Source organism: Neomonachus schauinslandi, chromosome 1 (genome assembly GCF_002201575.2).
Source record: "Neomonachus schauinslandi chromosome 1, ASM220157v2, whole genome shotgun sequence".
NCBI lineage: Eukaryota > Metazoa > Chordata > Mammalia > Carnivora > Phocidae > Neomonachus > Neomonachus schauinslandi.
Window position 1 is genome coordinate 5808512 of NC_058403.1, and position 26931 is coordinate 5835442.

At 44.7% G+C, this 26931-nt stretch overlaps 1 protein-coding gene across 1 annotated transcript in view; it reads right to left on the reverse strand.

The window, feature by feature from the left end:
- Positions 1 to 10501: 10501 nt before the first annotated feature.
- IGSF5 (immunoglobulin superfamily member 5) overlaps positions 10502 to 26931 on the reverse strand; it is a 35199-nt gene continuing 18769 nt past the window's right edge. The window contains exons 4-8 of the mRNA XM_021679174.1: positions 23363 to 23503; positions 20532 to 20556; positions 16984 to 17084; positions 15202 to 15275; positions 10502 to 10597 (exon numbers count right to left, since the gene is read on the reverse strand). Of these exons, the coding sequence (XP_021534849.1) occupies positions 10502 to 10597; positions 15202 to 15275; positions 16984 to 17084; positions 20532 to 20556; positions 23363 to 23503 (437 nt within the window). The remainder of the gene's footprint in view (positions 10598 to 15201; positions 15276 to 16983; positions 17085 to 20531; positions 20557 to 23362; positions 23504 to 26931) is intronic.

Sequence of the window (26931 nt, forward strand, 5' to 3'; positions counted from 1 at the left end):
ATATCTGCATAAATTATTTAAATGAGGGAGTGCATTTGAATATCTTGTTTATAGATGACGGAAGTCATTCAGAGGAGGTCACACAGAGAACTTTATGTAAACGGCCAGAAGAAAAGGTAGATGACTTTACTAGGGGCAAGAGGACTTTCAGATGTGTAATGTGTCAAAGGGGTTGTAGTAGTCTGCTCTGGGTGTGTGCTGCCATGGCCTTTCTTCTGTGGGCACACGCTGGGGGGGGGGGGGGGGGCACAGGTGCCTCCTCCTCTTACGGGGACACCTGTCTCATCAGATTAGAGATCCACCCTCATGACCTCATTTAGCCTAATTACCTCCCAAAGGCTCCGCCTCTAAATGCCATTATAATGGGAGTTAGGGTTCAATACATGAATTTGCTGGGGACACAATTTAGCGCATGAAGAGGGTCATCCCCTTCGATGCAGTAATTTCTCTTTTTAGAAGCTATCCTTATACACTGTTCCAAACTATAGAAAATAGGTGCATAAAATTTTTTCCTTGCAAAAAAAATGGAACTAACCTAAAATATGCAACAGCAGGAGAGGACATAGGAATGACAAATCCATTCAAAAAATTATTATGTAGCCTTTAATCATGGCAACCATAGTGACTGCAGCAATAGGGAAACACTAATAATAGGATGACAAGGGATTTTTTTTTTTAAGTGTGGAGGCTTGGTAAATCTAGTTAGGATGGAACTGGGTTTGGGTTGTTTTAGTTATTGTTATCATTATGGATTGAATTGTTCCCCCCAAAAGCCATATATGTTGAAGCCCTACCCCCAGTACTTCAGAATGTGACTGTCTTTGGCGATGGGGCCTTTACAGAAGTGATAAAGGTAATATAAGGTCATAAGGGATGGACTTTAATCCAGACTGACTAGTGTCCTTACAAGAAGAGGAAGAGACACCAAGACACACATGCATGTGCATGGAGGCACAACCACGTGAGGACACGGGGAGAAGGTGGCCGACCGCAAGCCAACGAGGCTCTCTCCAGCCTCCCACCCTGGTCTTTCTGGAGAGTCCCTGATGGAGGTGCAAGGCACGGAGTCTGTGAGTGAGTGTGAACCCTCTTGCGTCTGCTGCTCCCGGGGTCTCTCTGCTGGCATGCTAGTCCACCCCAGGCCAGGAGCAATCACTTAAAATTTTAGCTGATTTCTTTGAAACACTTGTATAGTAGAGGGACTTCCTCCTATGCTCTGTCCCCCTGCTAATGTCCTTCCTCTCCTGGGAGAAGGGCTCTGGCTCTTTGGATTTCAGGCTACTCCATTGCCCTGTGATCTTAGATCTCTGACTTCTGATGGCTTCAGGAGAAGCTATGATTTTGTACTTTCTCCAGCATTTTCTCATTGAAGTCTGAGTGACATTCTTTCCAGCAATCTACACCCCGGGCCAAAGTGGAGCCCCTACCCAATGCTAAGCAGCCAGTTTGCTGCATGTAAATGCTGAATTCAGTACCAGAAGAAATGTATCTTGCAAACAGTGTCAAGCACAATGCTATAAAACTCTCCCACGAAGCTCTGATGTCACTGATAATTCTCCATCGCTCAAAACGTTTTCAAGAAATTACGTGTAGGGGCGCCTGGGTGGCTCAGTCGTTAAGCGTCTGCCTTCGGCTCAGGTCACGATCCCAGGGTCCTGGGATCGAGCCCGCATCGGGCTCCCTGCTCCGCAGGAAGACTGCTTCTCCCTCTCCCACTCCCCCTGCTTGTGTTCCCTCTCTCGCTGCGTCTCTCTCTGTCAAATAAATAAATAAAATCTTAAAAAAAAAAAAAAAAGAAAAGAAAAGAAAAGAAATTACGTGTAAACACCCAAGTAAGGGTGTTTAGATAGATGGAAAGAGAAGAAACCCATACCCAAACATGCTAACTTGGAGGATTGCTCTTCTTGCCCTTTGCCAAACCTCCTCCAGAAGTGAAATATGATGCTCTGGGAGTGGGGGAGATGCAGAGATACCGTGAAGCGAGAAGGACATTGACAGTCTGAAGGCTCTTATCCTTTCGAACGCAACACCATTTTGAATAACAATTATTTTGCAAGACCTGTTTTACTATTCTGAGATTAAATTCATAGATAACATCCCTTACTCAGATACCTGAATTTCAAGATGAAAAAAGAACGCCAACATAACGCCGTGTATATGGTATAAAGGAGCTTTAACAGGGAAGCTGTTTATAAGAAAGCAAATGCAATGCTCTGTGGAACTCCACCCTAGACGTAGGAAGCAGTCAAATCCCGGCCTCCACCCTGAGGATCACCAGGAATGCAGCAGCCATACCTCTCGAGCGATTCCTGTGCCTCATGACAGCATCTCAGAGACTGCAGGTGGGGTGCTATTGGAGAAGCAGTTTGCCAGAACGGCCAACCACCCTGGATGAAGCTCCTCGCAAAACCAACCTTAATCTTTCCAAGGTCATGGCCTTCGTGGAAAATTCGGCCTTAGATGCACGACAAACACATTTTCTGCTTTTATTTATTGTGAAATAGTTACAGTGAAACATAAGCTCGTATGAGCATATCTCTCACTATCCACCAAGTGAAAGTTTTGCAGGCTTCTCCTGAGGAAACCTGCCCTCAACTGAAAGCCACTGGCACCTGTGAATCATTAAGAACTTCAAGCACCCACCCACATTCACACCTTTTACCGATGCAGTATGGCTCACCTGAGTCAGGTGACTCGCCCAAGGTCACCTGGGTAGCAAGCCCAGTTGCTTCTTTCCAGCTCTTTCCCCTGTATCATGCTGCCAGGGGACTCCAGACCCCCAAGAGGGAAAATGCAACTCGACAGTGACCCCCTGACCAAAACACTCACGGTGATGACCTTAACAGTGCGTGCCTTTCAGCAGCAGGTGAGAGCTTGTGCCCCTTTTGTTTCTGGCACCAGGTGAGCCAACGAGTGGAAAGTGGCCACTAACCTGCATTAGCCCATGAACCTTGACAGCCTAGAGGTTCCAAAAACAATGTGAACGATTGCCTAAAAACAAAATCGATGTTCATGTTCCCCTCATTGCTTTTGGCATGAATCATTCATTGCGCAAGTATGTACTGACCATGTGGAATGTGCCTGCCCAGGCTACACAGGGAATAAGGCAGCGTGGAGCTGCCCCCCTTCACAGAATTAAATGGGAAAGGAGACATTCAGTAATTCGTCATACAAACAATTATGTCACTAGGTAGCACGATGAAGAAGTCTAAGGTGATGTGTTAACATAGTCAAGGCATTAACCCAACAGGGAGTAGGTTTGTTAGGGTTCCATCAGGGAAGCAGAATGTTCCCAGTGACACAGAGTAAGGGGTTCATTACAGGGACTCAACTTCACACAATCATAGGAGATGCCAGGGAAGTAAAGGCCCAGAAAGGGGAGGTGAGAGGATCAGGAGAGTCACTCACCAGGGACTGTGAAGGGAAGCCCATGAGAAGTCCATGGTGAGCTCCCACCTCTGCATCCAGGATGCAGTGCCTGTCGTCACTGCCATCAGCAAAAAGAATAGGACAGCAGGGATGCAAACTGGGACCTGGGAAGGAAAACTGGGACCCCCTGCCTTTCTCCCAGTTCTCCTAACCCCCATGACACAGGGACCCTGCAGAAGCCAGCCCCTTCCCCCTCAGGGCCTGCACATGCCCCTGCCCAGGACCCAAAGGGGCAGAAGGAGGTCAGGAGGGCCAGGGTACTGGAGGGCCAGCATGTGTGAGCTTCGAGGGCATCTGGGCGTCATCCTTCTGAGCATGTAGTCACTGGGCCTTCATATCTACCTTCCAGATCTTGGGCACATTTCTGTGGCCAACTCCCACCCAGAACCATAGTGGGAAGAGTAGCTAGTAGACCTAGCACTAGCACAAAACCATACAGATGGCTTCACCAAGGACAATCCAAAGGATCAGCTGGAGTTGGACAAAGTGAAGAGGGAGGAAGTGAATGTTCCAAGCATGTGCAAAGGCCCGGAGGTGGGCCACACCATGGACCCCTGTGGAATCTCCTGCACTAGAGTGATTTGGAGAGAGTGGTACATGGCCAGGGAGAGTTGGGGTAGAGCCAACCAGGCCTCAGGCCATGATAGGTTTTTTGATTTTATCCTAAGAGTGGTGGAGATCCAGGGGAAGATGTCACCCAGCACGGAGAGAAGACAGGGAACCAGTTTTGGAATCAGAAAGACCTGGGGTCAAAAGACAGGCATGTCACTCTGGGATCTGTATCATGTGACTTCACTTTGCTCTTGGTACAATGGAGACAAAAAGAACACCACAGGATTAAGTAAGGATTAGGTGAACTAACCCATGAAAGTGCCTGTGTGCAGGAGACCACACTTTCTGCAGAGGGCCACACAGCAATTACTTCAGGCTCTGTGGGCCACACAGGCTCTGTCCCAGCTCCTCACCTCTGCCCCTGCGGCCTACAAGCAGCCACGGATGATCCGTAAACATTGGCTGTGTCCCAACAAAACTGTACTTACAGATGCTGAAACTTAGATTCCATATAATTTTCACATGTAATGAAATATTATCCTTCTTTTGATTCTTTTCAACCATTTAAAAATTTAAAAACCAGTCTTAGTTTGCAGGCCATACAAATATAAGCAGCAGACTGATTTTGACTCACGGGCTTTAGTCTGCTGACTCCCGTAGTCGACACTAAACAAGTGTCTCCTCCCTTTCCTTGATCCTTACACACACACGCGCATGCACACATGCACACACACGCACGCACACACATGCACACACATACCACACACAGACACAAATACATGCATGCACACACATGCACATCACAATGAACACCGCACACATGCACACACATGCATCCATACACACGCATGCGCACACACACAGCCACACACCCCATAACTGTGAAGATGCAGAAGGGATGGGCACTTTCTTCCACCACCCGCTACTGCAAGGGTACGAGCCTTCAGGCTAACCGCATTTCACCTAATCCCACCCTATTTGCACTTTCTAAGGAAAAAAACTAGGCCAACTATAATGTTTAGAATTAGTTTTTGATTTAGACAATAATTTGCTATATTTGAACTACCTCAGATTTATGAGCCATGAAATTGAAGCATAATATTGCCAATTGTTCTCAAATTAAGTTACCCTATAAAATATCATACATTCTTAAGGTTTCTGAACAGAAATATAATCAAGATATTCTGCACTGTATTTCCCCCACAGACTTTACTGGAATCACTCATTTTCTGCTCTGTCAGCCCAGTAGGATTACATGCTGGTCATGAATCTCTCAGTCTGAAGCCGTTGGCTGGGCAGTAATTCTCACAAATCTTCCCATCAGTCTGTGGGTTCCAAATCACATTGTACTGCGAGAAATAACATGCCTCCGCCAACAAAGGAGGGAAGGCAAATGGGTGGCTCGCAGCCCAGGACCCAGCCTGCCACCTCCAACTCTGCATTTCGCCCAGGTCCAGGGAGAAGCCGGAGCGCCTGCTTCAGAAATGTTGGAGAGTGTGTCTCACCCGAGGCCATAGCCCGTGGCGTGATTTACAGGCTGAACTAGGTGAGAGTTAAATATTTACCATCTGCAGACAAGCACAGCTCTCTCCCCGTGCAGCAGGGATGGGGGACGTCTGCACACACTCACGTGGGAGCAGCTTCAATCCCAGCAGCTGGGCCAGGTCAGGTGAGGACGGGCAGGTGTGTGTGTGTGTGTGTGTGTGTCTGGGTCAGGTGAGGACGGGCAGGGGTGTGTGTGTGTGTGTGTGTGTGTGTGTGTGTGTGTGTGTCTGAGCATCTCTACGAAGGTAAGTACCAGAAGAGACTTCAGGGGACCACCATCCATCCCTTTGTTTTACTGGTGTGTCACCGAAGCCGTGACCTACTCAAATTCAGTGCAGCCAAATTCTTTTCCCCCAAATGGTGTCCCCTTTTGGTAAATGGATTCATCCTTAAGAAAAGGAAAAAGTGGAGTGCAACTCAGCCACACATCTTTCCCCATAACTTTACAAACACATTCTCCATTCCTTGCTTTCTGTGTCCCAAATGTTGCCAGATCCTCCGGGCTAGATATCTTCTGCCTGCCTGCCATCCACATCCATTTTCTGCCCTTCTCTGTCCCGTATGGACGACATCAGAGGGCCCCATGGACCTCTGGTTCTGGTCGTGCTTGGTCAACAGGAGGTGTGAACAGAAGAGTGAGGAGAAGGAGTCTTGGCCACCTCCCTCCCCGCTGCCAGGCGTCCAGAACTTGGCAGGTCCCTGTACCTAAGGGCCTCTCCCTACTAGTCTAGCCACCTCTCCCTGTCCCATCAGCCCTGGGGATGGTAACAGCTCCTCAGGCCTGCTCCACCCCCTGTCTGTCCCATTCTGCTGCCCTCCGCGTCCTTCTTTACTATCCTCTCCCTATCCCTCTCATCTCTGCTGCAAGTTCTCAGGTGCTCCACGGGGAGGATCGTTCTCCCTCTTCACACAGGATGGAGCGCTCTTCCCCAATGACATCGGGAGCACTCACATGGCAAGGCTCGGTTGTTGACACAGTGTCTCCTATAGGCTTGGCAGCATCCATTCACCCTTTTGGTCATCAAACTCCCAGGATCTGGCAAGGCAACTTTAATGCCCCGCCCCCCGCCCCCCATCAGAGCCACACAGAGCTAAGGAAGCGTTTCTATTTAAGGTCTCCAATTATCTTCCATGTGTTGACGTTATCACTTATGCCCTACTCTAAGTAAACTGTGGCATGCATGCACACACATGCACATCACACAATGAACAACACACACACACGCACACACATGCATCCATACTCACGCATGCGCACACACACAGCCACACACCCCATAACTGTGAAGATAACTTCCACCACCATAACTTCCACCACCTGCTACTGCAAGAGTACGAGCCTTCAGGCTAACCGCATTTCACCTAATCCCACCCTATTTGCACTTTCTAAGGAAAAAAACTAGGCCACTGACAGAAGAACCAAGGTCAAAGATGCCTGGAAGGATGGACAGGTGTGGCTTCCACGGCGAAGCTTTTATGACACACACCTGTGAGAGATACTGGTTTAAGGAAACCTGCACCTGACAGCTACTCCTTAGCAGTAGCCCCGTCTGCCTTTCTGAGGAACACCCTTAGCCGTGACATTTTGCTGTGACTGACCCCTCTCACTGCATCTCCCTGAGCCCGCTTCAGCTCTCTGCAATGCAGAAGGAAGAGATGAGTTTACCACATCAGCAAAATACCATTCTCAGTAGAGAGCTGCCTTGGGGTTTACAGGGTTCCTAAATAGAAACTGGCAAGTACACAGACATAACACTAACAGAAAACAGCGATTGAGTGTTTGTATAAAAGAGCCCATCCTTGACACATCAAGGTCATTTCCAAGCAGCTAGCTCTAGGTCAGCACTGTCCTGTAGAATTTTCTGCAGCAGCGAAACCTTCCATCTGCACTGCCCAACCAGTAGCCACTAGCCACGTGTGGCTATTGAGCACTTGACGTGTGGCTAGTGGGACCAAGAAAATGCATCTTATATTTTATTTACTTTCAAATAATTTAAATGTAAATAACCACATGTGCTAAGGTATTGGACAGTGCAGCTACAGATAGTTCTGTTCAAATAACTTGCCACCTCTTGTGCAATAAAACCTGGCTGAGAAACCTTACTTCGGGAATAAGCTACTGTAAGAAAGTAGTCCATTAGTGACACAGAAAAACTTCCCAGAGTCTGATAAATATTTTGAGAGTGATTCAACAGGCACAACCTAAGCTGGAGACATTTCCATGAAATTCCTTTGGCATTGTTCTGCAGAGTTCAAAACTTAAAGTTCAATGATATTCTACATGCTACTCCCACTGACTCCTAAAACAACCACAGAAATACGATTCTTATAGCAGGCAGATGGCGAATATTCGTTACACTTCGATATACTGTCTTTCTCAATATTGACCTGCTTGATCTCAATATTTACCAAACGCATACAGAATGCTGGCTTCTGTAAAGGTTACAAAAGGCATAACTGACATGACATTTGCCTTGTCTCTGGATCGGGGCTCTGTGGTGGTTTAAGGAGAGCAAACCATGAAGTGAAGAGTATGGAGTTCACTCATTGACCAACTCTGCCCAAAGGGTCTTGTGACGCTCTTGTCTTTCCCCTTGACTTGTACCCATTCCAGGATGGTGCTGGGAGACAGAACCACACTGGCACAGAGTAAAGGAGTTATAACAAGCAAGAGTCTAGTTTTCAAGCTGGTGAATTAGCAGTGTTTTTGCATATAAAGATATCTAAGGAAAGTGATACAGCAGTAGTCATGGGTTTCAAACATTTTGCATTTTAGCTCTACTTCAAAGGAAATAGGCAGCCAGTTCCCTCCCTTTAGGGACACAGTCCTAGAAGAGATGACATTTTTTTCAGGATCCTCTAAGCAGTGGTGATACTTAAAATAGTTGACAAGCCGTACAGCATGAACTCCAGCACCTCAGAACAGACACCGTCTGAGCGCCAGTGAATCAGAATTGACACCTGACATAGCCCCATGTGTGCCAGCAAACAGCCCTGGAATTAGTGGGTGATTCACACGAGGGGGTTCAAGGTAGAGGTGGAATGGGATCTAAGATCATAAAAACATTTTATAAATCATGGTGGTATATAGGTTTGTCGACCATTGAGTGGATTAGCAAGCGGGAGTGTTAAGTGGTGAGAAACATCACCATGATGAATTGACATCATTTACCCTAAGGAATCACTAAAATCTTAACGCATTTTAAGGAAAACTTTGAGGAAGGTGACCTTTGAGGATGGGGCAGACAGCGATTTGAAGGGCATGGGGAGGTCGGGGTGCTGGGGGTGCTCTAGTTCTGCATGTCCCCACTCAAGGCCCATATGCTTTGTGAAAAGTAACCAAGCTACATGCCTACAATTTGTGTACTTTTTTGGACTTATACTTCAAGAAGATATTTTTATTAAGCAAATGAAGCAAAATGTTGTAGGCAAGTATTTATTAACAGAAATAATCCTCAGGATAGTGTCAAATGAGGAAAGCAAGCTATGAAATAAGGTTTATGATGATCCAAATTTCACAAAATATGTACGTGCGTGTATCTATGTGAACACATGTGTGTGAGCAGATACATATGTACCTAATAATACCTGCTTCTGAACAATAGAATTAGGGGTGATTTCAAAATCATTTCTTAACTATATTCTTAATTTTTTATAATAAACATGCATTGATTCTATAGGAAGAAATACGTATATTATTTTACTGCAGAAGGAACCTGTGCAAGGAATCAGGTAGGATACAGGGGTCCCGGTGAGTCGCCTCGTCTTTCCTCCCTGGACCTAACGTATGTTCGGCACTCAGCATATACTAGTGATTGTCATCGCTACTGACTAACTCTAAGGCAGCACTAAAATCTTTACACATTTTAAAAGTCACATTCCACGTTAGCAGCACCAAGGTTGGGCATGTTGTTAATTACTGAGCAGTTGCTAATTACTAACCGTCACAGAAATCTGTACCAACTGGCGCAGCGCTTCGCCAAATAACAGTCCTGCCTCTGGGGTAAACGTGAAGAGATGGGTGGGCAGGAAATGCACTGACAATATTCGCACGAAAAAAAAATATCTGGAAAAGGCAGCAATTTTATTCATCATAACAACATTCATATTAACTTTCATGGGGCAAATGTACAATAATCAAAGACTAATATGAAGATGCGATTTTTTTATAGATGTCTCCGAAGCATCATGATTCCTTAAACTACCACCTGTATAGTAAGGAACCCAGAAAGGCAATAACATTCTTTGGTGTTTTCTCTTTTACTTATTAAAGAACACGTTACCCATTTCCAGTTTTTTTCACGGCATTTGTGGTATGTAAGGTACATCCCCCACAAAGCATAATACACATCTAACTCATCAGACGACATGAGAGCAAGCCTGATAAGGAGCAGATAAAAGTGAATGTCTTCACATAAATATCCAGTAATGGGATATTTCACAGTGTGCACATCGGCTTTGAATTTAATCTTATTCTTAACCTGTAAGTTCTGATTTTCCAGGAAATCTTAGATTTCGGATTGATCCTAATGAGTATGCTCCTTTTTCACAGATAATGTACATTAATGCCCCACATACTAAACATACATAAATATTGTCTTCATATTATGTAAGATAACAAAAATATTTTCAAAAGTCATGGTAAGATAGAGGCTTATCCGCCATTGATGGGATTTTCAAGGAGTGTCGAGTGACAAGTAAATTAAGATGATGAATTTGCAGCTTTTACTTAGTTACTTGGTGGAATTCACGAAAATCTTGAAACATTTCGAAAGCCAAATTCTACTCTGAAAGGTGGGAAACGGACTCCTTCTCTCCCCCACGAAGTATTCATTCTGATTATTCCAGCCTCTCTGCGTCCCCATAACACTGGCAAAGTGGGAGCCCAGCCTTGGGACAGAGAGGAAAGATGATCCCATGTCGGTGTGATGCAGGTCATCAGTCACATGCAGAATGGGTGGGAGGGACATCTTTGCTAGACCAAAGTGACGTTCCTGATGGTCTTAGGACTGGCCATGATGAAGGAAACCTGCGGGTGACCTGCGGGTCCCGGCCACCGAATGTCAGGTCCCTGGTAACAAAGGGAAGGGGGTGGATTGAATCAGTGGAGAGCAACATAAAAGACAAACTTGAGCCGACAGCTCCACTAATCAGATAAGAAGAAATGTGAGGGCCCAGAGAGGAACCAAAGATGTTAACACATGTCCTTCCTTTATTGCATTATTTTCAATAACCACGCACCCCAGAAGTTTCCGAGTTCAGGGCCTTACGAGTAATGCAGTTCAAAGAATCCAATATTTGGGCGCCTGGGTGGCTCAGTTGGTTAAGCGACTGCCTTCGGCTCAGGTCATGATCCTGGAGTCCCGGGATCGAGTCCCGCATCGGGCTCCCTGCTCAGCAGGGGGTCTGCTTCTCCCTCTGCCCTCTTCCCTCTCGTGCTCTCTGTCTCTCATTCTCTCTCTCTCAAATAAATAAATAAAATCTTTAAAAAAAAAAAAGAATCCAATATTTGTATGAAGGCAAATGACAGCAAAGATGCACTATTCTGGTTGGTTTGTTTGTTTTAATCTTCCTATGGAAATTCTCACTTCTGTATGAAAATATAAAATATGTCTAAACTTCTTTAAAAACACACTTTCCTCCTAAAGGTGAGGGACAAAGCTGAACTGACTGTCTGACAGGTCCACCTGCTCTCTCCTGGGGTGGCCGTGCTGCCGCCTCCTCTCAGAAATGTGGTCTTTGCCATTCTCCTTGGGTAATGTGACCCCAAGCAAACCACATACTCCTCCAGAGGGGCCAGTACCTGCCCAACAGTACTGCCCTATTGCAAAACACGTAATATGTTTTTCTGCCAGTCCTGAGACTGCCGACTCAGATTCCAGGACACTGCAGCTGCATTGCACATCCTAAATAATGTAACTGGGCACCATGCATTATTTATGTTGCAATAGAATGTCAGTAAGTCTTGAGGATAAAATCACTCTGGCTCGAGGTCTTAACTTAATGAGTCCCAGTCATGCAGGAAGAACAAGAGCCTGCTGGAGCCACCTCACCACCGTGCTCTAAGAACCGGGCTTCTGCTGTGAAAATGCTTTGACGTTTTTGCAGTTGTTGTTTGCCTTTGGTTTTCCCTGCTGGGCTGCGCAAATGCGTTGCCGTTTTCTAAATTTATTAAGGTTGTATTTCTGTTTATTTCGGGAGAGTCGTGATTAGCAGGGAAGACTTGATCCACGTTTCAAGTCGTTCATGCACTCACCCTTCAAAACTGACAGGCTTGGGAGAGAAAGAAACAGAGTTGCCCAAAATAAACAGAAAAATTGACTGGCAGGGAGTTGAGGCCTGGAAAGAGCAGAGGAAAAGGAGGGCTGTTTGTATTAACTATTCACCAAGATGTAAAGCATTTGCAAAGCCCATGACTTCATATAAAAACAAAGGGTACTTGCCCTTCCCATTAGCTGTAATTGTTAGTAAGACTTTCTAATTTTATTTATTAGTGTTGTCCTCACATGTTTTGTAGGCAGTTATACCTGCGTTTACAGCACTTCACCAACAGAAACTCCTTTCTAGAAAATAAAGTCAGTATTACGTACCCTGAGTGTAAGTCCAGCCTGAATAGGAATCATCAGTGGAGAGAAGCATCACATTTTGGTATACGTCAGTTTGGAATGTCACTTCTTATTTTCCTTTCTGATCCTTCCTACAATTTACTACATGCTCTGGTCTCTGCAGCCTAAAATCCTGTTTTTCTTTCATCCACAGTGAATGTAGTGTGCCTTAGGACCCACCTAAAACACAGGTTTTAGAAAGTGTTTCCCCATGACAGTGCAGCCTAGATTGTGAAGAGCCTCAGCATCAAGACCCTTCCATCTGACACTCATCACAGCATCACACCCCAAATTTCTCTCCACGCTTTGTGGCAAGCTTGTGGAGTAGAAGTCATTCCCCATGAACGGTTCTAAGGAAAAGCCCTGCACTCAGTGATGACTTGCTCTGAGGAACAGTACCATGCATGTCTGTTACGCTGTCATGTTGGGCCATGAAAATATTGTCCTCAAAGGAGATCACCTAGAGAACATGGCAAAACTATACATTCTTTGGCCCTATCTCCCAGAAATTCTGATCCAGAAAGGCTGGAAGAGGCTCAAGACTTTGCATTTTAACAAACACCCAAAGAGCTTCAGGTATACCCTCCATTGAGAACTACTGCTAAAGCAGCAAGGTACCAAGATACAGAAGCTTAGAGGGACTGGATGCACCTCCATGCTCAGCAACCATTCCTTGGGATCCAGGATACTGGAAACACATCCTTCCTTTCTGCCAGTTAGTGGTAGGAACAGGGACTGCCCCCCATCTCTCAGCCTCTGGTGAAAAGTCCCATGTTTAGGGGAGAACCCTAGCAGGGGAGTGGGCTTAGAGGTGGGGATGAGCAAGGCAGGGAGGTTCAGGCAGTCAGCAGGTACTTTTTTGTGTGTTTACAGCCCAGAGTCACCAACAGACCTGACTCATGCCAGGTTGTCCCTGAGCAGAGCCCTCACCCTTCTGAAGCTTTCTCAGGGCTGTCAGCACTGAAAGCATCTGGACATAACAAGAGACGTGAAAAAGAGGCTCCCCACGACATCTCAGGTTGATCTTCCCCAAGGGAGTGTGGGTCTCTGGCATTCTGGACCTCAATCAGAAGGATACTGATGGAGCAAGAGTTATGGAGGCTGGTGCAGCAACAAGTGGGGTTTGTAGCCCATCCTAAGTGTTAAAACTCCAGCTTCCTGTTTCAGTAACTGTTGGGTGCAGGACATAATTAAAATCATGCCTGGTGCTGCATGATGAAGATGCGGTGCCTGGAGGCTCATCACAATCTGGAGATCAGACATAGACATGGAACTCTGGGTGGGGCTGGAAGCTGTGGTCTTGAAGGTGAGGATGAGAATGACCCCAAGACACTGCTTGCTCCTCAGAGCACTTCACTGGTCCCTGAGCCAGGTGTGGGCACACACTTGAGGCTCAGGGCTGGACCCTCCTCTACTTACAGGGGATCCACATGATTCCAATAAGGGCACAGATACCCTCCACTCCTGGAAAGGGTCCAGTGCAACCCCTACCCAGTGTACTTAGCATGGGTATCGTGAATGCCCTGGAACACTAGCAAATCAAATTCACAGGCCATGTGAGGTTACAAAGTAGGCAAGGTGGTCATCGGCAATGTCCCACTGTCCCAGCAGCCCCTCATGTTCATCTTGCTATGAGGTAGCCAATTGCCCTTAGACCTAGTCACCTAGACAATCAGTCTGTGTTGTCTTAAAACTCAGACACACTCGGGTTGCACCTAAGTCCACTGAGCAAGGGGGTCCACAGGTGGGACCAAGAATCTGGGCATCCTAAAGGCCACATCGACAATTCCCGTATGCAGCCCCTGGCCCTTCAGACTTTCCCTTGCTTGGATTGTGTTTGAACAGAATACCCTTGAAAAAAAACCAAAGTGCCCAAGACTGCGAACGAGCAAAGTGGCAATGTGACATGGAATTATATACCTTTCTTCAGTGACCCAAAACATAGCGTTTTTATGCAGCATATTCATCTATACCAGTCTAATACATGTGCCAAAGACAGCAGACTTGACGGGAAGAAATTTACCTTTCCATTTTCCTGACACCCAGCCTAAGGATATAGCCTGAACTTGTACCAGAACCCAACAGTTCGTCACCTAGGCCAAAGTTCTTTGGTGCCACAGACCCTTCCTATGTCTTCCCATCTGGCTACCACGGGTTTTCCATTAATGGCATCACTTAGGTCCTCCCGATACGTGGCTGAGCATCAGTCAAAGCTCGCCTCCCCCACAAAGGCCTGGGAAGCACACGTCGCTGGCAAGACATATGGACTGAGCTGAATCCCAACTGCAGGGAGGAATATGATGGCCTGGAGCTGCCTGGAAATCCAAGTCAATATCTACCCCAAGAAAGAATGATGGGTCTGGGCAAGCACTCCCAGCAGCAGCACCTCAAACTGAAAGCGACTCGTAGGCAGAACACAGCCAAGACCTCGGATGCCACATGCTGTCGGGAACCCATCTGCAAGTGGGCCTTTTCCAAAAGCTAAAGGGGAGAACATCCATACATATCAGGCACAGCACTGCAGAGTCACATCAAAGTGCTTCTCATTTGAAGGTGTCTTTGAGGAGGTCAGAAAATACATATTTTGCCTAATATGACTGTGGATATAAAGAATCGTATTTTCTGTGTATGCACTCCAGTTCATTCATCCGTGGCAACCAACACCGACTTCGTGTCAGAAAAGTAACATACCGTGTCCTCACGGTTCCTGGGTGACTGTGTTCTTCACGTTCTTTGGAAAGATGGAGCCCATCAGAGTTTGCCTAAAAACCAACAATATCTACAACTAGTGCTCCTCCCCTGGAGCTCCAGACTTGTACATCCAGCAGCCCACTCAGCATCTCTACGTGGGCATGTAAGAGATACCCCAAGATCTACAAGCCCCCACCTACACTTCTGTGCAAGAGGTATTATGTCCTCCATGCTAACAGGTTAACCAGTGAGCAAAGGCCACGTTCTTCCATCATGAACATAAAACAAACACCATTTTATAATCACCTACCACCAGGCAAGTGTTTTTAAATGACAAAAAGAAAAAAAACCTAGAAATGGGGAAAATGGTCTGAGTCACCTGATAAGGTTGCCTATTTCTGTGTTGTTCCCGAACACTGGATTCAGAGGACTCTGAAGCGAGAGAAGCAAGCTCTGCAACAGAAGAATGATTTTTAGAGTGAGAAGTAACAAAGCCCAAATAATATTCTAGCAATTCTGATTTATAAGGAAACACATTTGCTTTTATACAGTAACCCAAGGATAAAGCAATCCTTAGCCATAAACTTGTTTTTAGAGTTCCCTTGAGGTTATATACTTTTCAAATCTTATCTTGCTAATGAAATAAAAGTATGGCAAACTCACAATCCAGTCCTTCCTTGACTCATTAGTCTCATCCAGAGACAAGGTGAATCCATAGCTTTAATGCTGACCAAGGAATGTAAACACAGGATACAAAAGGACAAAAAGACAGAGAGGTTTGGTTTGGGCCATGATTTTGGTCAAGCTACTTCATTAACTACTCAAAACACTAATAAATAAATATTCACCCATAGGAAATTTTGTAAGCTATGATCAGAACAGCATTGTGGAATTTTTAATAATCTGAAGTGAGCCATTCGGAATGAATGTGGGAGACCACCGTGGTGAAGGGGGAGAAATGGGCCAGGAGGGCAGCCCCAATCTTAGTGAAAACAATTTGTGGGGGGGGCGGGGGCGGTTCTCAGCAAGAACTGATTAACGAAACATCTTTCTGTGGAATTTGTTTTGCCAGGCAACTTGTTAGGGCCGGGTCTCCCTCTCCCACCCATTCGTACTCCCCTCCTCTCTCATCTGCCTTCCAGAAAGATCTCAGATCAAACCCTACCTTTAGCCCCTTGCCAGTGGCTGAGCCCCCACTAGGACTGTGTCCTCAAAAGGGAAGACATTCGGGTGCTATAAAGACTTCTCAAAATTGGGTTTCATTTTTCAACATTCTCCCACACCCTCCAAAGCTCAATAGGAACAGATTTCTCTCTGAGTTTTGGTTTTATGTGACATTTTGGGAAAGTGACCCTCAATGTATTAAAATGCCTCCTCATACGCTTTACTAAAGGTAGAGGCTTTGGGGTGCCTGGGTGGCTCAGTCGTTAAGCATCTGCCTTCGGCTCAGGTCATGATCCCAGGGTCCTGCATGATCCCAGGGTTGTGCGATCAAGCCCCGCATCGGGCTCCCTGCTGGGAGGGAGGCCTGCTTCTCCCTCTCCCACTCCCCCTGCTTGTGTTCCCTCTCTCTCGCTGTGCCTCTCTCTGTCAAATCAATCAATCAATAAAATCTTTAAAAACAAACAAATAAATAAATAATAAAGGTAGAAAGCTTTAACAAAAGAGAAAGCATAAAAAATTTTATTTTAAAGCCCTTAAATTTTCATCCCACTTTATTTTAAACTTTGGAGATATAGGTGGATTTTTACTTTTTATAGAATATTTCTAGTCCTGGGGGCGCCTGGGTGGCTCAGGTGGTTAAGCGTCTGCCTTCGGCTCAGGTCATGATCCCAGGGTCCTGGGATTGAGCCCCGTGTCAGGCTCCCCGCTCAACGGGAAGCCTGCTTCTCCCTCTCCGTCTGCCTCTCCTCCTGCTCATGCTCTATCTCTCTGTATCTCTCTGTCTCAAATGAATAAATAAAATATTAAAAAAAAAAAAAAAGAATATTTCTAGTCCTGAAATTTCTCCTTCTTCTGAAAATTACTCAAAAAATAATGACCAGCAAGGGCTGAGTCCCCCGCCTGGTGCAGCCAGTGGGCAGCCGTGCTGGTCAGGGTCAGTCAGCCCCTCCCCCACACTCCCCTCCAGGTCTTCTGAATGCCCCACCCGCCCACTCACTGGCCATCCTGGGCTCATCTGGGCTGTAGGCATTGTTTTCACTCCCACTTTTTATGTTTGTCTCCAAAGTTTCTTTGTTTGTCTTCATGCTTGCAGATTTCCTGGAATTAGACCATTTTATTTTATTTTATTTTATTTTATTTTATTTTATTTTAACCATTTTAAAAAGCCAAATGTTAATCAGCAGTGGATATTCGGTTCAGTCTGCTCCACCCAGAGCGTTCTTGCATGCTGAACCCACCACAACGTCAGGAGGGACACTCATAGCCACCAGCATGACTCTGTAGGTGGTCTGCCTGCTCACACTCCCATTGAGGTAGAGAGAGAGAGGCCCATGGACTCCATTCCCCGGTCGATAATCAACCCCCAGAAGCCAGGGACCAAATTAAGCAGGGTTGGCAAACCTTGACCCCCACAGGGCAAATCCACCCCCCTTTTTATAAATAAAGTTTTATTGGAACACAGCCGCCCCTGTCTGCTTCCATATTATTTATGGCTGTCTGCATGGTACAGCAACAGAACTGAGTAATTGTGATAGAAAGCACATGGCCCGCAAAAGCAAAATATTTACTATCTGGCCCTTTATAGAGAACGTGTGCCAATCTCTGAAATAAAGCAAAAATTTATGTAGCCTCCCAGGGCAAGAAAACTTGGCAATGGATATCTAAATATTTAAAGATATTCATGCTTGACCACTAAGAACTTATTATAGGGAAATAACCAAAGATACGTGCAAAGATTTACTTGAAAGAATGTTCGTTCATGAGCTATTGATAATAGCAAAAACTGCAAACGACCCAGGTGCCCCACCATAGGGGACTAGTGAAATAAATGACAATACATCTCTAAAATGAAATTCCATGCCACCTGTAAAAATTAGTACAGGTGAGAGCTCTCATGCACTGCTGGTGAAAGTATAAACTGGCACACCCACTTTGGAAAAGCGTACGGCAGTACTGTCTGCCCTACTTACCCTGTGACTCCACCTACCCAGCTCTCACGGGTAGACATACACCCAACTGAATACAACACAGGAAGGAGTACTTATGAACACGTCGTCAAAGATCCATATTAAATTGCTTAGTGCCACAGAATTCATAATGACCCCAAAAACTATCCAAATGCCCATTTAAAGGAAAAATAAATTGCGTATATACCCACAGTGTAGTATTATATAATAATACACCATTTACACCTTCATTGAATAATATGGACCAATCTCACAGTGTGACGCTTAAGAAAACCAAAATGAATGAGTATACACGCTATGATTCCATTTACATAAAGTTCATATGAATATAATCTCTGGGATGTGGGGATAGAGGTCAGAAGACATAACCTTGGGACGCCTGGGTGGCTCAGTTGGTTAAGCGTCCGACTCTTGATCTGGGCTCAGGGTTGTGAGATCCAGCCCAGCGTTGGGCTCTGCGCTGGGCGTGGAGCCTGCTTAAGATTCTCTCTCTTCCTCTTCCTCTGCCCCTCCCTGGCCCTCTCTCTCTCTCTCACTCTCCCTCTCTAAAAAAAAAAAAAAAAGACATGACCTTTGAGGAAGGGGCAGACAGTGATTTGAGGGGCATGGAGAGGTTGGGGTGCTGGGGGTGCTCTAGTTCTGCATGTCCCCACTCAAGGCCCATACGCTTTGTGAAAAGGAATCAAGCTACACACCTACAATTTGTATACTTTTCTGAACTTACATTATACTTCAATAAGATATTTCTATTAAGCAGAAATTTATTATTACTATTTACTAACAGAAATTTATCTATTATAGAAATTTATTAACAGAAATAATCTTCAGGATAGTGCCAAGTGAGAAGAGCACACTACGAAATAAGATTTATGCTGATGCAAATTTCACAAAATGCATATGTGCATGTATCTATGTGAACACACATGTGTGTGAGCAGATACATACTTACATAACAATACCTGCTTCTGAACGACAGAATTAGGGGTGATTTCAAAATCATTGCTATTTTTTTAAAGATTTACTCATTTATTTTCAGGGGGGAGTGGCGGACTGAAAGGGAGAGAGAGTCTCAAGCAGACTCCGCACTGGGCACGGAGAGATCACGACCTAAGCAGAAATCAAGAGTCAGATGCTCAACCGACTGCGTCCCCCAGGGCCTCTCAAAATCATTTCCTAAAAGTATATTTTAATTTTTTCTATAATAAACATGCATTGATTCTGTAGGAAGGAATATGTGTTATTTTACTGCAGAAGGAGCCTGGAGCAACTGGAGTTTGCACAGGTTCCACAGGGCACGGAAAGCAGAGAGGATACGGGGTCCCGGTGAGTCGCCCCGTCTTTCCTCTCTGGACCTAATGTATGTTCAGCACTCAGCATATACTAGCGATTGTCGTCCCGACTGTCATATTATTGCTGCTGTTGTCATTATTCTTCTTATTCTCTATCCATGCCCCCAAATAGCTGTTGACCACCATACTATGTTTTGAAATCATCTAAGATCCCAGAGAAGAGAAATAAAAGATGTTACAAAGTCCATAATGGTGAACAGAAGAATCCAGGCTGCCATCCTGCTGGAGACAGCACTCTAGAGAAATGCTGGAATAATTACTGGAGTCCATTTGCCTTCCTCTCCTCTTGCCCTGTGTCAGGCTCCAGAGGAGGACCGGTTTCAGACTGATGCTTGGTAGTGTCCTCAGAGACCACAGACACCTCGCCCAACACTGCATTATCACCAGTGAGCGACTGGGGTCAAAGGGAGAACGGCTAGTGTCTGTTACACAGTGATTACACACATCTTCATTCACCACATGTAGCCAAAAGGTATTTTAAAATCTAAAAGCTAAAATTATCTAATAAAATACTGAAAATTAGCTATAGTTGTGTTGTAACACCCCCAGCAAAATGACCACTGTCTAAAAGTCCCTCCCCTTGCTGCATTTATACTTGTCTAAATATTGCAGACATTTAAACTCCTTATTGTATTATTGTAGGTATAGCTACCTTAAAAGTGCTTGCAGCTACTTCTGGACGGCCATGGGAATGGCTGGGATTTTTCTGTCCCCTCCCCCATTAGTGGTACAAGCAGTGAACGCCACCTAATTTGTCTGCCTGGTCAGTTTCACGTGCCTGAAGCCATCCAGCTGGCCTCACTGTTCTCCACTGCCCCAGAAATTCCATCAGGACCTCTGCCTGGTTCTCTATCCTTGAAATGGTCCTCAAGTCCCCTGCATTGACTCAAAACAGGAGGGACAACAGTCACGGTGCATAGTGTCCTCTTGTGGAAAGAGTTGCAAATGCCAGACACCAAGTAGAAAATCCCATTTTCCTAAGTGAGCCAGGGCAAGTCAAATGTAGGCAGGATCTCCATCCTCTATTTTATTCTACAATTAATTTTGCCATATGAGTTTGTGTTTGGCATACGTGTTTTTCAAAGTTGTCCATTTTCAGTACTTAATTTTGAGTAACATGATCCTGAAACCCCACATCTCTGTGTGTGTTAGCGGTGGTAGGGTTGGTGTTTTTTGGTCGTTTTTCAGTTGTTTTTGTTTTCAGAAAATTGATGTGATATCAAACTTACCTTATTTCACTTTGATAACTAGATTCTAAAAAAAAAAAGGAACAAAATCACGTTAGTATTAGTTACTCTGAAAATAAAATATAATCAATTTTTATAGACCCCCTGATTTTAAATACATTGCTGAGTATTTGTGACCCATACGGTATTATTAAATTCCCCCCACACCAAATTACCAAATGACTTTCAAGCCTAAGGCAAGTAGAATTCACTATTAACTATCCTATGATAACTACTATACCTAAAGTATAGTAGGTACCTAATAAGTTCTTAATGAATCTTGAGTTTAACTAGCAAGATATGAAGACTGTATTCACCAGGAAGAGGCATTCTGCATTCCCAATCCCTATTGTCATTCATTCAGTACTCACTGTGTACCAGCACTGTGCAAGATACTATTTCATTTACTCATTACAACAACCCAAGAGGTAGGTGTGAGTGTCACCATATTTTTAACAAACTAGACACCATTATATTTTATTACCATACTTTAAGGAATTACATTGTTTAAGCACTGTACTTCCTTAATTCTAAGATACATTTTCAATCAATATGTAACAATGGTATCAATGCACAGAGTTGCATCCACCCCCAGAAGCTGTCATTAAAATACTAATGTTTTTAATCAATAGATTCTTAGACTGGAAGGGACATAGGGAACCTGGAAATAGGGAGTAAGAGAGCCACACACCAGTCCCCAATCATCTGTTCTCAAAAGCCAGTGTTCCTTGCAACTCTGCTGTCCTGTCTAGGCCCTCTATTCATCAAGCTTTAATGAAATCTAAAAAAAAAAAAAAAATCATCTTCCTTATTTTTAGATATGTTCTCACTTCCAGTTGAAATAACATCTGCCAGTTCACACCCCAAATTGGACCTCAGAAGCAATCTTATTTGAAATGAAAAAGAGAGACAGTTTGGAATATCACTAGTGTTCCCATAAGGATGGGCTCCAAGAGACGGGCTCTCAGCTTCTCCGTTCTATTAGCAGAAGCAATCCCAAGGCCTTCAGACCACACAGAGTGGGGCCCTCAGCTCTCCTCAGTCAGTTCCCAGTTAACCAATCAGAGCACTGAGAATTCCCCAGGCACTGGCAAAGCAAAGTGCCAGACAATACTTCTGAAGAAACTTGACGCTTGTTGTTTTTAAGCATGGAGACAATTGTCATGGGGAAATCCAGGACCTCCCTGGATCCTTTACATTTATGTCAAGGTGAAGTGTAGTGTCCACTGTGAATTCCATCCAATGGGGCGGCCTTGGTAAATAGGTTGTTACAGGCCCTGGACCTGTTAAAAACCAGGGCAATAAAAACAGCTCACTCTTATATGAGCTTTTCATCTCAAAGTTAAATAAAGGATAAAATCTAGGGTGGAAACAGTTTCATATATCATTTTATTTTGTCCTCACAACCAATCTGTAGGATAGTACTTATTCTTATCTTATGAGGATGCTAAGAATCAGAGAGTCACCCTGGTGTACATCTTACATGGGCCACCAACCCTCACAACCTTCTTACTAGGCTGTTGTGGAACACACAAAAACACAGCTGAAGAGAAGCAGAAGTCCAAATAACCAGAATGTCCTCCAACGACACCACAGTAGCTAATGTTGAAAATAATAACCTGAAGGCACTGAACAATCCTAGCCACTTCTCCATTAAAATGTAAGTTATCCAATAGTTTTCCTTTAAAATCCAGTATATTTTACTTGAGTAATCCTTCTGTGGCATATAGGGTAACTCCCAGGTAAAAGCAAATTTCCGTCAAATCTGGGCCAACAGAGGCTTACTACTTTTCATGTTCTGTTTCCTAAGGAATTAAGTTGTATGACAGAATTAATTCCCAATCCCAAACCAAATCCACGCAGGGGCTTAGGCTAGACAATTAGCCTAGACACAACGTAACTGTGCACTTTACACAGAATATCTCACTGAGAGGTAGTCCATGTAAGGTAATTAACACGGTGCCTGACACAGCCACAAATGTGCTCATCAAATGGCAATTAGTGTTAATAAAATTTTAAATGCAATTAAACTGACACGTAGCCTAATATCAGAAGTCTGATTTTAAGAAAAATCATTTAACTGTAGAAAATATTCAAATAGGCATAGGTGAGGTTTTATGAGACAAAGAAAGGTAAGGCTGGACGCATTCAGCACTTGGAAAGTCCTGAGCCAACCACATGACAAAGATCCTTTGGTTTCTGGAGTCACAAACAGCTGAATTCTATGACAGGCCCACCCCAATGTTGATGAGCCCACCACGAATTTGAACCTGACCCCCAAACGAGGCCACCGTTTTTTAGTACCTCAAGAGGCCTCATTCAGAAGAAATGTGTAATTATCTTTATTAATTTTATCTGTACTATTTTTACTTGACAGAAGACCTTCTTTTTCTTCCTACCACTAAAACATTTGCCTGCAAAAGGCAATTTGGAATTATACAAAATAGGAAATAATCTTTTAATGTGCTCAGATAGGTATTATTCTAGAAAAAAAAAGCATAGCATCTGAATGGCAGATTATGATGCCCTTACATCCTCGAAAATATGCAGAAATTCAAATAGTCAGTGTCTTTGCTCAGAGAGGTACTGTCTCTTCACCTTCTGAAAAGTGTGAAGATCTCAGTCTTCCCCGGAAGGGTTACACCTGGCCCCAAAGGAATGTATCCCTTCTTCAGAAAGCCCTTTCACTCTCTGAAGCTCACATGTCCACTTCCAAGTGAAGGATGCTCTGAAGGTCAACGCATCTTACAAAATTGCTGAGGAGCTAATGAACTTCAAGTGCTTGTACCAAAAGTTCAAAAATACATACAAATCTATATGAACAAAAAAATTACCTTTTTTCTCTTGCCCGGAGACACAGCAACAGCAGGATATTATAATCAGAACAATTATCAGGATCAAAAGCAATGACAAGGATACTGCAAGCAGAGCTATGGTCCAGGTAGGCAAGGATGTACCTGCTTTATCAATGCTGCCTATAAGGTTGAAAGGAGAGGGGAAAAAAATGTATTTAGTGGTGCTTGCTACTGTCCAGGGTACGTAACCACTGATTCTACCACCCTATAAGTCATATTTTGTTTTCCGATAATATTATAACTATTCGGCCTGCTACAGCTGGGTGTCATAGGCCAACTTCTCTGGAGCGTGCTCAGATATTCAGTACTCTACAGGATCTGCCATTACGATACTTACTGCTGCCAATAAATACCCCTGAGCAACACAGTCCCAGTATCCGTTGGTTAGCCCCCCTACCAGTCCTAAAGGGAAAGTAGATGGCAAGGAGCGACAGCTCCCAGGTTGGAGTAGCAATTACCACACTCCAACATCCCTTATTTAGCCAAGGAATAAATACTTACTGAGCAACTACTGCTGAACAAGACTGCAAGACTGGCATTTGGTTCTCCCTTCCACGTTCCCACCCATCAAGGGTCCAGAGTCCAAAAGAAATGAGGACGAACTGAAGAGGTGTCACATCTAAAGGAACGTACTTCAAGGCTTTCAGCCCCAGCCCACCCACACCCCAGAGAACGCCTTTCTCATCAGCTGATTGCTGTTTCCCATGGCTCTTCAGGAGCCACCTTCCTTAAGGTCCGCTTTGCCCTCTTGTTGTATCCAGTAGTCATGGAGTTGGGAAAAGAATGGATAGGCAGGTGCCAGCAGGGAGTGAAAAGGAGTGGGGCAGGAAGGAAGGGAGAAGAGAAAGCCATTTTGATGTAGGGCAGTCCTGCCTTAGCCAGGGCTGTCCAGCACGCCTCACACCGTTATCTAAATTCAAATTAAATGAACCAAAATTACATGCAATTAAATACTCAACTCCTTAGTCACACTCGTCACATTTCAAGTGCTCAATTCCCACAGGTGAAGAGCATTGCCCTCATCACAGAAAGTCCCGCTAGACAGCACTGCCCAGCCTCGGGTTTGTGAGAACTGCAAGGAGGTCCTATCCAGCTTTGCATTTCCCCTCCTGAACCATGCTGAGGTCAAACCGCATTTAAGTTGATCTGTTCAAATGTGAAGAGCTACTCAATAGATTCTGCCACTCAACCCTGAGTGCTTGGTTGGACTCTCATTGTGAATGAGTGCTATTTTATTAAATGCAAGTCATCAGAAAATACTGAAACAACAGACTTCCTATGAAGGAAGATAGAGTTTGTAAATCAACAGCCTTTCCAGCACATTGGAACCAGAGCTTATAGGAGGAAAATAGTTCTTGGGTGTTCTCCCTTAGAGTTTCCCATGAAAATTGACCTTGAAATCATAATTTGCTAAGCCTGTGTCAAAGTTAAAGGCTCAGAGTACCTTGTGGTAATGGTTAGAGATGATCTACTAATGCCCTGGTTTCTACGATCATCAACCACCTGAATTGTGACTCGTGGACAAGTAAGGATTCCACTGCAAAATAATACAAGGACTGACTCTAAGCAAGTGCTAAAACTCAGAGAACTCTGTGCTTTGAAGAATTACATAATATAAAAAGATACTCGTCTTCTGCTCTTTGTGCAAAGCTTCTCTGCATTACCTATAATAGTTTTTTTTAATTTCCTTTTTTTAAGCCTCTCCTGTTCATTGTCACATTAAATGTTTGTGAAATTGACTGCTCTCACTTCCAGTTCTTCTTACACATCTGCTACTATCTAAACAAAATTTAGTCCCCTCGAGGTCAAGGGCTGTCTTATTTTTCTTATATCCCAAGCACCTGGCACGTATTGGGCACATTGGATGAATGGATGGAGGGAGGGATGGAAGGACAGGAAGCAGGGGGAGGATGGATCTCCACATCACCCACCATTTTTCTAAGATGAGTTGGGACAGATAGAGATAGGAAAAGAGTTCCCCAGGAAAGGTGGAGGTGGTGGAGACAGTATTCTACCCTTCCCATATCACCCCTCCTCAGCCCCAGAACTGGAGCTTTAAGATTTTATTTTTATCTATTTATTTGAGAGAGAGAAAGAAAGAGCCGGGGAAGGAGCAGAGGGAGAGGGACAGGCAGACTCTGCACTGAGCTCGGAGTCCAGCACAGGGCCTACTCTCATGACCCTGAGATCATGACCTGAGCCGAAAACAAGAGTCGCTCACACCCAGGCGCCCCTGCAAATGGAGCTTTCAAACAAGCCAGTCTCTTCACATCCAGAGAGTAATACCAGTTATCCACTTGCTACACAGAGAACAAAATTCCCAAGCATCACCGGGAAAGGTTGTTGCACAAGCAGATTCAGAGCCCGCCCGCTGTGGTGCCAAGTCAGCGGGTCTGGAATGGCAGCCCAGGTGATTCTGATGCAGGTGGTTGGTGACCCACATGTTGAGAATGCCCAAAATGGAAATGTTTCCCAAGCAAATTGCCACATTATAGGATGTTCCCATAATCTCCCTCCTATGGATGTGATTAAAAAAAAAAAATTAAGTCCCAAACCACATTTATGATAATCACAATCTGGAATTTAAACTCAGGTCACCACACGGAAGCTTTGCAACAGACAAAGAGCTTTGGGCTTCCTGTCAGTGGATCCAGTGAAATCTCATGGCCACTGTTTCTGCTCACTCATCCACAACAATTCCTGCCCCCCACCCCCCAGGCTGTTCAGTGACTCAGGACGTATGTGAAAATGCTGAGAACACTGCAGGGCAGGACACACATGTTCAGGATTGCTGACGTCATCCTAAATCAGTCTGAGGAACTTATTACAAATTGAAGTTTGCAAATATTAGAAGCTTTCATAATAAAGGAGAGAGCTGGGGTTAAACATTAAGGTCTGGCTCAAGATTCAAGAGATGGACTTGAAAATCATACTGGAAAAAGTCAACACGCATTGTTCACTTACTCAAACATTCCCTATCAGGGCATTTTCCTCCCCTACTGGAGAAAATGTTCAGTGTGCCAAGCTTCTGTCACCCGAGTCTGGACGTGACAAGCTTTCCTCTGATCTAGCACACAAACAGCTGCTTATCCTCAGGGAGGAGTTATTTAAAGGGCAGGGGGGGAAGGGCCACCTCACTGGATTTGGTGACCAAACCAAGGAAGAGACCAGGTGATATCGTGACCTCACTCACTCTCTTGTCTCTTAATTTAACCACCAAGTTTAGCAAGTGATGCCTGCTCTCACCTAAAAGCCCCAAACTCCCACCAAAACAGCAACTGGTCTCAGAAGCCATGTGGCTCTTTCTTTTTTTTTTTTTTTTTTAAAGATTTTATTTATTTATTTGACAGAGAGAGAGAGAGAGCACAAGCAGGGGGAGGGGCAGCCAGAGGGAGAGGGAGAAGCAGGCTCCCCGCTGAGCAGGAAGCCCGATGTGGGGCTCAATCCCAGGACTCCGGGATCATGACCTGAGCCGAAGGCAGACGCTTAACAGACTGAGCCACCCAGGCGCCCTCACATGGCTCTTTCTTTCGCTTCCTATATGCCGT